The sequence below is a fragment of the Merops nubicus genome, unplaced genomic scaffold (genome assembly GCF_000691845.1).
Source record: "Merops nubicus isolate BGI_N331 unplaced genomic scaffold, ASM69184v1 scaffold5473, whole genome shotgun sequence".
NCBI classification, from domain to species: domain Eukaryota; kingdom Metazoa; phylum Chordata; class Aves; order Coraciiformes; family Meropidae; genus Merops; species Merops nubicus.
In genome coordinates this window covers 40400-50068 of record NW_008596781.1, presented here as the reverse complement: position 1 = coordinate 50068, position 9669 = coordinate 40400, and the positions used below count along the sequence as shown (strand labels likewise).

General features: G+C 39.3%; 1 protein-coding gene across 1 annotated transcript in view; it reads left to right on the top strand.

The window, feature by feature from the left end:
- Window positions 1-1141: 1141 nt before the first annotated feature.
- MTRR (5-methyltetrahydrofolate-homocysteine methyltransferase reductase) overlaps window positions 1142-9669 on the top strand; it is a 25065-nt gene continuing 16537 nt past the window's right edge. Inside the window, 4 exon segments of the mRNA XM_008936472.1 lie at window positions 1142-1325; window positions 5334-5487; window positions 7449-7566; window positions 8652-9024. Of these exon segments, the coding sequence (XP_008934720.1) occupies window positions 1182-1325; window positions 5334-5487; window positions 7449-7566; window positions 8652-9024 (789 nt within the window). The 5' untranslated portion in view covers window positions 1142-1181.

Here is a 9669-nt window from a genome sequence, read left to right as displayed (position 1 = left end):
TCCCGGTCCCGCAGGTGGGCAGCGGGGGCGCGATCCGGCAGGAGGCAAAGGGCCCGGCCCAGCTCTCTGGGGGGGTTCTGTTGTGCAGCGGCTTTTGAGCCTCTGCTGCGGGCCTGGCTTTAGCTCCCTGACAGCACTGTCCTTTAGCCAGGCGGCTCTGTCCCCGCCCAGCGTGCGGCCGCGTAGGTCGGCCAGGTTTTTCCGTGCGGAACGCCAGCCCTGGGCCGTAGAAGTGATGGTGTTGTGGGCCCCACAGTGTAAGAAAGATATTGAAGGGCTGGAGCATGCCCAGAGAAGCGCAGCAGAGCTGGTGAAGGGTCTAGGGCACAAGTCCACAAAGAGCGGCTGAGGAAATTGCGATTGTTTAGCCTGGAGAAAGGGAGGCTGAGGGGAGACCTTGCTTTCTACAACTACCAGAAAGGAGGTTGTAGTGAGGTGGATGTTGGTCTCTTCTCCCAGGTTACTGGCAATAGGACAAGAGGAAATGGGCTTAAGTTGTGCCAGGGGAGGTCTAGATTGCATATTGGGAAGAACTTCTTTACTGAAAGAATGGTGATGCCGTGGAACAGGCTGCCCAAGGAGGTGGTACAGTCACTGTCCCTGTTGGTGTTCAGAAAACGTGTGGATGTGGTATTTCAGGACATGGTTTAGTGGTCATAGTAGTGTTGGGTTGATGGTTGGATTTGATGATCTCAAACGTCTTTTCCAAACTTAATGATTCTGTGATTCTAAAAAGAATGATTTCATTCTAAAATGTAGACTTAGTGGACAGTAAAGCTTAAAGTCATTCAGGCAAAAATTTTTAATTTCAGAAAAGAATAAACAAGATTTTTTTTTTCCCTCAGGCATTACAGCTTGTATTATTTACAAAATGGATTTTTTGACAATGGGGTTACTGCATCATTACTGTAACAAGGGCAGTACAACACGTGACCAGTATGACCAGACCTTTGCAACTGGCCTGCAAAGCTTGCTTCTGAGAAACAGCTCCTCTGCAGAGTAGATGCCTCATTTCCAAGTTATACACCAATACTGCTGTCCTTTACAGTGTCTCCTTTTAATCCAAGAAGCAAAGCAAAATCTTGCTGTTCTGTGTATAATAATTTCACTTTTGTTTTTCCTTCTTTTTTTTCCCCTGCAGTGTCTTTAAAGCAAATATAAAAACTTCTCTATTTTGGGAAATGTGCTGCAATTTAAAAAAGAGGTTTTTGCTCCTCTATGCAACACAAAACGGGCAGGCAAAAGCTATAGCTGAGGAAATAGAGCAACAAGCGGGTGCCCATGGACTTGAAGCTGATATGCACTGTATGAGTGAAATGGACAAGGTGAGATGCTCCATGTTGTTTTAAAAGCTGCAGTTTTCTTCGTGCGTAATTGTGAAGGTCAAGCGCATGCACTCACCTAAAATATGCCATCTAGTCCTAAATTTTTGGTTCTTATGAATCAGGAATTTGGACCAATACTCTCAGATGCTTAATAGCCTTCTGCCAATGGTACCTCTTTCTTGTGAACTTTTAACTTGAACAGTAAAGGAATACACCTTTGCTCGCTCTTCTAACAACAGTGCAGTGACTTCTTGAAATTTATGTATGCAGTAGTGATTGTTTACTGGTCATCTCTCTTGTTAGAAATTATGCTTGGGGTTTGTTTTTTTTTTTGGTGTTGCATTGAGGTCTTGTTTCCTGTTAACTGTGGGCCCCAGCAGGACCCTGAGCTTTTGTGGGGTCTTCTTGAGTTACTTAGCACATGTACTCACTCCAGTTCACATTGGATATGTTCAAGTTATATTCTGGAAAGAAATAAAAAGCTTGGAGCTAGGAAGCTGCCTTTTATTGTTTGCCATTATTCAAGGGTCAGGATCTGAAAACTGTTAGTGTCTGTCTGTAACTAAAAGCAGTATGGTCTGCAATTTCCTTCACAAAGTGTTTTCAACAGTATGTTCTTAAACAAAAACATTTTAAAAGATGAACAAACAAAACTTGATAGCCTGGTATTTCCTCTGAGACTAGCAGAAAGTAACACATAAAAGAGGGCTTTTTTTATGCATTTGAAAATCTGAGAAGTTTATAAAAATAATTTAGTTCCCTTTTAGCAAGTTGCTTTCTGGGGGATGGACTAAATGTATCTTCTGGACATCTGCTTTTGAATGAATGTTCACTGAGTATGTAGCAAAGCATTACAGAGAGACTTCTGTGCCGCCAGCACAGAGAGTGTGAAGATTGTCCTTATGTTCTTCCATTTCCTTTCTTCTGCATTTGATGGGTTTGGAGATTAGTTTCAGGAAGGCAGTAGGCAGGATATTTCTAGCCCTATTATTGCCCTGCCACTTGAGTAAATCTATTTTGCCAAATTTGACAAGATAACTTAGAGCTGTGAGTTACTGATGAGGTAGAAAGATGTGCTGAATTGGGACTCTGAGGATGGGGCACTGAGGGGAAAAAAGTAATTTCTGCAGCTTTTTAGATTTCATCACTTAAGCTTTTCCTTACCCTTTACTGTAACGAAAGAGAACTCCCAGAAGCTTAAGTGTAATTGGGGAGAGGGAGGCAGGGTGATAAAATATACTGGAGCAAGAGCTTGCTTGAATTTGGTGGGGCCTCCTGTGAAGTCCCTTGGGCATGTTAGCTCTGAGAGTTTATTCCACAACATACACAGTCTGTGGGGCGGTGTGCTTTATGGGAGGGAGTAAAAGCTTTCTGTGTTCTCCATGTTTGTCAGTCAGAGGGCCCATCTTTATGCAGTTGTTGAGTACTTTTCAGACCTTGTCATCGCTTGAAAGGATTGCTGTGAAGGTCTGGGGGTGGAGTAGGTGGCTACAGTGTCAGTAGTTGTAATGTGAGTCTGTTACCATACAGGCAAATGGATGTCAAATACTGCTCAAGTCTGGGAAACACTGACTGTTTCCAGGTGACTTTTCTCACCTACACTCTTGTAGGTGACAAAAGGTCGTAAATCTTTGGTTGGTTACTGTGACTGCTTTTTATGCTTGATGGAAGGCTGAAATGAGGTGGAAGTGAGGTACAAGCAGTAAAATAGGAGGCTGAATGGAGATCATCTTGGGTCACAGTGCACATAGTCAGTCTTGGACGAGTTATGCGAATAAACGTGTTTGCTATGATATTTATTATTCTGGATAAGATATGCCTGCATGTCTGATCCCATTCTCTTCCTTCAGCAATCATTCACAGCTTGATCAGGCTGCTCACTGCTGCTGTGTGGCATTGCTGTCCTCAGCTGAGGAGTACTTTTCAAGGAAAGAAGGAAAGGAACAAAGATATATCACTAAGGATATAGGAAGAAGTGAAAGGAAGAGTAAAAAAACTATATAACTGAGTGAGGTTCTTGTTGGTCTAGGGATGTATGAAACTCCCAGTAATTGACACAAATTAATGCAGGACTTCTGTCACCAAATGTTTGGCTTCCAAAAGGTCTTTTACTTTGCAGAGGAGAATGTGCAGTGGAGTAAGCAAGAATTCAGTGAACTAATCATACCCCTGTTCTAACGTACCACTTCTTTCTTCCTGAGCACGTGTGTGTTGGGGTTGGGTTTGGTTTGGTTTGGTTTGCTTGGTTGTGTGTTTTGGTTTTTTTTTTTTTTTAACAGAACTGTTTAGTGTAAATTTTTATATAATACCAGTAGATCGTTGCTTTTTTTTTTTACTGGAAGAATTGGTTTGTAAATTCAGTAGTCATCTGTGACAATGTACTACAGAAGCTGTTGTATTTGTACTTATCACATCAGCTGTGGAAGTTTTGAAAATCTGGGTTGCTGCTGCAACAGGACCTTTAAGGCATTTATTTGCACAACTTAAAATTCAGTTTTCAAAGTCTCAAGAACTTGTGGGTACTTGGCGTTCACCCGAACTTATGAAAGACAAAACCTCTCTTTGTAATATCCCTGGACCACAACTCACTGAAGCCAGGCAGAGTACCTGAGGAGTATCCTCACACGATGACTCTCTTTCATCCTTGTCTAGGCAGCTGCTGTTGGTTGCTGTAAGAGGCAACATTCCACATGATAATTTAAGTTGCTCACTGCAGCTGCTTTTAGGTTCTTCAGGAAGGTTTTGTAAAAAGCGACAACAGCAAACTACCTTGATACTCTGTTTCTTTGTACTCATAACCTTGGTGGATTGTAGGTGTATGTTTAGAATGACTTGAGTAGGGGATAAGGTTTGGGTCATTTGTTAAGTGTTTAGAACGTAAATTAACAAAATCTGAAATTTTCAGTTGCAGTCCTCAAACTGCTTGAAATTAAATATAGCATCTCGCACAATTTTTATTTATATTTTCTCACAACCCTACTACTTTATTAAATTTGGAATGCTAGAAGAGAGTTTAAACTGTAACCTACAGGGAGCAGTCAGAGGAGCTTGGGTTGCTTGTTATGGCAAAAGGGAGGCTGAGGAGTGACCTAACAGCAGCCTACTTCAGCCAAACTCTTCCTGGCAGCAGAAAACTGCACAACAGAAGGGAAAATCTGCTGAGTGCATCCTGGTAAACTCAGATTTGACACTAGTGAAGAAGTTCTTCTGCATGAAAGAGGCTGCCCAGAAAAGTGGAATCTTTACCCTTAGAAGTTTTCAAAATTCAATCAGAGTCGTAGCTGACCGAATGCAGCATTGGCAGTTAGACCCACTAGGAGCGTGGGGTGGGAGTGCATGACCTTGAGAGACCACTCCCAAACAAGGGAAGTATGAAAAAAACATTATCAGCAACCGGGAGAGAAATTCATTGAGAGCTGGGTGAAGTGGCCAAAATGAATCAGACTGTAGAGTCCAGTGACTCATTATCTCTGCTCAGACATGGAATTTCTCAGGCAGAACTAAATGATCCCTCCTGGGACTTAGAAATGATGTCCACAGTTTGTGCAGCCACACTCCAGTAACCTGTGTAAAATTATCAGGATTATGGCTCTGTGGTGGTGATCCTATATGCAAAAATATTTTTTCTGCTTGACAAAGCAAGTACTGTGGGAGTTGTGCATTTAGGCTGAGTGCAGAAGTATATTTCACCTGTGCTGCCCTTTGGCATTTGTGTGTGGGACCATAGGATAATTCAGGTTGGAAGGCACTTCCTGAGGTGGTCTCACAGCAGGGTCAGTTCCTCAGGGCTTTACCCAGGCTGGTCCAGAAGAATCCAAAAAAGATTATAAATTGCATCCCCAGAATGACTTTTAATTACTTGAAAGACTTTCTGTAGTTCAGTACAGTTAAGGTGAAGTTAAACATTTTTTTGTGTACCTTTAGGAAAAGGAGGGGTGGGAGGTAATATATAAGGCCACAAATAGGTATCAAAAGGCACCCTGTAACTACTTGTTCTATTACTTGTAGTATAACCTGGAAACAGAAAAGGATCCTGTAGTTATTGTTATTTCCACTACGGGTACTGGAGACCCACCAGACACTGCCCGCAAGTTTGTGAAGAAGATTCAGGACAGAACCTTGCCCCCTGATCATTTTGCACATCTCCAGTATGGATTGCTAGGTACTTCAGTATTTTCTATATTATTTCAGAACTTGTTTGTCAGTGAATAATTTTTATATTTTTTACTTCTGAATAGGTTGTTAGGGTTTTTTTTTGTGTGCTAATAAAACATCTTGTATAACATGAACAGGTTTTTTATGTAATGTTCTCTATGAGCAAAAAAAGGAAAAGTGTCACAGAAATTATCTGAATGTAAGCTGCCAGTTTAATTTTTTTATGGTTCAGTTTTCTTTGCATATTGTTGAAGTTTTAGTTTCGTGACAAGTCTATGGACTATATTCATTTGCTTAACTTTTTGAATAATGGGGCATTTTTCTACACAGAGTGAAAAGCATAAAATATTCTCAAAAAAAAGGTTTTAAGATCATTCCATCCCTTTTAAATTTGTTGTGATTTTTTTAACTTTCGAATGTCATACTTGCCAATTTGGTAAAAGTATGGCAGAATTGGTAAAATGCATTTGATACATTCTGAGCTGATAGTAAGGTCAGTTTGCTGAATTTTCAGGTTGTGTTTAAACAAAATCTAGAAACTTCTGTTGGAACCTAGGTTATTTTTGCCTGAGAAGTTTAAGCTGATAGGTAGGAGCAAGGCAACTTCTAGGTTTCTGGTGAGGAAAGTACTCACTAGAAGGAAATTTCTAGTGAATGCATAGTGTGAAAGTGTGAAATATATGTATCCTAAGGCTGTAACATTTTGTGAAGATGTTATCCTAATGCCTAGTTAAGCATTACAGTTTGTGAAACTCTTATGGATTTCATAGCAGACTGAATGCATACATGCATATATGAAGATAAGCATAGTATTAACACTGATTTTTGTTGTAGCAGGTATTATTACAGTATCTGAGTTATAATGTTTTGTGATTCTAGTCTAAAAAGTTACCAGTCTTAAAATACATTCCTAGTATCCTTTTCAGCTTGTCCAATGAAATGTTTGCTCTAAGTCCTATACTTTAGAGTGAACAAAAGTCTTTAAAAAAAGGAAAAAGGAAGAAAAAAAAGATTGTTGCAAAGGAGAAAGGAATAGTCCATTGTTAGGTGGATATCAGGATATCGTAGTTTGAAATTGCACACAAGAAAGGTTCTGGCTGTGAAAAACTGTGATAGGATAGCGAAACGGTGGTGTGGGTTACTTAGAGAATTTGTGAAGAGAACCTAACCACTGGTCTTTGGGATTGTTAGAGAAGCATCTGTTAAGGGTGAGGTATGTGTGGTTTAGTTGGTCTCTTGAAATCTCAGGTGGTCCAGGAACATAGCTGTGAGTTCACTGGCTGTTCAACTTGTAACAAAGAGAATCTTCTAACAGAAGATCTTCATGAGTGTTAAGGGGCAAAAAAAACCAGTGCAGTGAAAATGAGGTCTGCAAAAAAAATCTCTGGTTCCTTGTCGGGAGGATGTTGGACCAGATTCCCTTACATTCATTTTCCTACATTTCCTACATTTCATATCGTTTAAAATCACAAGTTACAACTCATGTGTTTGAGCTCTTTTTTTTTTTTTTTCAAGGTTCCGGTATTTTTTAATTAGTTTTAATACTATCTCCCTTATGTTTTTGACATATATTAACAATTCTAATCTGAAGGTAAGAGTATTTCTTTTGGTAGTTCACATACAGTTTATCAGTTTCACTCTTTTTAATTGCTTTGGTTCCTTACATTTTTCCTGTGAGAGCAGTTTAGTATTTTTTAGGTCTCAAACTCAGGCAACATTCTTCTGAAATGTGAAATACTGAAAGCAAAGTGTTTTCTGTGTCTTACATTTGTGAAAGAGGAATGCCTTTTTCAGATCTATTTTGGGACAAACGATATTTTTTTTTAAGATCATGAAAGTGTCCTGGTAATATGCACTTGCTATTATCAGATTCTTCTGTTTGCCTGCAAGAAAATCCTGTGTTTTCTTTGCAGATCCTTGTGGATAGCAGGCTGATTGTTGTGATTCTTCTTTCCTTGAATTCTCTAGGTCTGGGAGATTCAGAGTACACTTTCTTTTGTAATGGTGGAAAGACAGTAGATCGACAACTTCAAGAACTTGGTGCCCAGCACTTCTATGACACGGGATTAGCAGATGATTGTGTAGGGTAAGAGCTGAATCAGTTTGAGTTTTATTTCTTTAAGGTACAGTAAATTCATGTGAATTTAGCAAAACATTCTGAACTCTTTGAAATCAGTTCAACTTGAATACTCAGCACCTTGTAGGAATGAGGCCTGTCTGAACACAGTATGTCTTTTCAATCTCACTTGTCATTAAATAAAAATCCATTTTTAAAGTGTGAGCAAACATCTGTAAATTTGTAATGACTGGAAAAAGCAAGGGTGTTAAGCAGTTTTAGAAATTAAGTAATTCCAAATAAATGAAGAGGTTTAAAAATGTAGTCTATTTTCTGAAGTAAATTAAAATAAATCAGGTTCCCAGTATGTGTGGTACTGGGCAATGGGCTCTCTTTCTACATGTACATCAGACTTCTATACAAGCACACATCTTGCAGTAGAGCTGCTTAAAGCAAACCCTGCAATGTATTTTAATTTTCTTCTCTCTTCTGTAAAATATCTTTTTTTTTTCTTTTTAAATCACTGTGGAGGAATAAGGTAAGAAGATTTTTTTGATTGCTGTAGAGGAATTATGTGAGAAGACAACTACCTTCCTGTTTTGCTGGTCTTTCTGGCCAGTAGGCTGCAATCTTGGCTTATGTATTTTGAACTGCAGATAATATTTGTTCTGTGCATGATGATGCAAGACAGTTGAATGCAAACATTGCCATAACCATAAAACTTAGATCTTATGTTCTAAAATAATAAAAATAGACCATTAGTATAAGCTATTGATGTTACTGTTTCACAAAAGTTAGATATTTTGCTACCATCCCTCTTTGTGGCATAAAGTTCAACGTAAGAAAATAAAAATGAGAAACTGAAAGAAGAGCAAAGCTATTATACAATTTAAACTCCATAAATTTACATAGTGGTGCTAACTAAATGAAAATACTCCTTTAACAACAAAGTCATCTTGGTAGCAGATACAGATATTATTAACAATGGGAAATTAATCTTTTTTTAGATTTATGATCTTTTTATTAGTTTTAAATTAACAGTCCAGTAAGTCACAATAACGCATCCATTCCTTTCGCCCTTTTTTTTTTTTTTCTTTTTTTGTCTCCCTTCCCAGTTTGGAATTAGTGGTTGATCCATGGATTGATGGACTTTGGCTTGCCCTCAAGAAAGTATTTCTATTCCAGAAAGAAAAAGAAGGCATGAACAGTGCTGTCGATGCTGTTTCTCACTCTCTCTCTGCAGCCACCCACATTATGCATGAACTAAACTTAAGCTCAGAAGTACAGAACTTGAAGCTAGAAGATGAGAGAGTGAGGAGTTCTGATGCTCTGTCACAGAAGCTGGTTGACATCAATCTTGCAGCTTCAAACAGAGACACCGAACCGTCACTTGTCCATTCCATCACTCCTCTCTCTCAGTCTGCTCTTAATATTCCTACCTTGCCACCAGACTATATAGAGGTGCAGTTTCAGGGCACCCATGGCGAGGTAAGGACTTCACTGTGAATGCTGAAAGCCTGCAGCTCTGGTAGGAGCGTGAGTGTATAGTGCTACCCACGGCTCAAAAGAACAAGTGGATACTTGTATAAGGGAGATACGTTCCTGAACATGGGAGGTTTTTTGAATTGTAAGTGAAAGGTCTATTTTTATTGTGAAAATGTAGTGACCACCATATGAGTTATGGACACTTACGTGAAGGTATAAGTTAGCTAAATAATAATTTGGCATTGCAGGGCCAGGTATGGAACAATTAAAATCCTCAGTGGCTTGTGTTAGCACAGTTAAAACATCTTCCTGCAGTAATAAGTCCAGCACAATTTTGGTTCAAATTTTAGTGCTTTCAGAGTGCCTTAAGAGGGTGTAAAATTGATCAAAATTTTGCTGCGTATTTAATAACAGTGAAAATTGTCATTGTTAAAAAGCAATCATAATTTTACTATTGGAAATGGAAGATGAACTATAGATCAAAAGCCAATGTGCTTCTCCTGAGAAGCTGTGTTGAACAAACACCTGCTGTACAAAGAGGAGAATTCGCATGAGCTGGGAATCATCTCCAGTTGGCATTTTTAGTGTTCAAGTCCTCTGCTGAGGCTGGACAGGACCATGAAAGCCCATTAGTATCCTCAGGTCCTT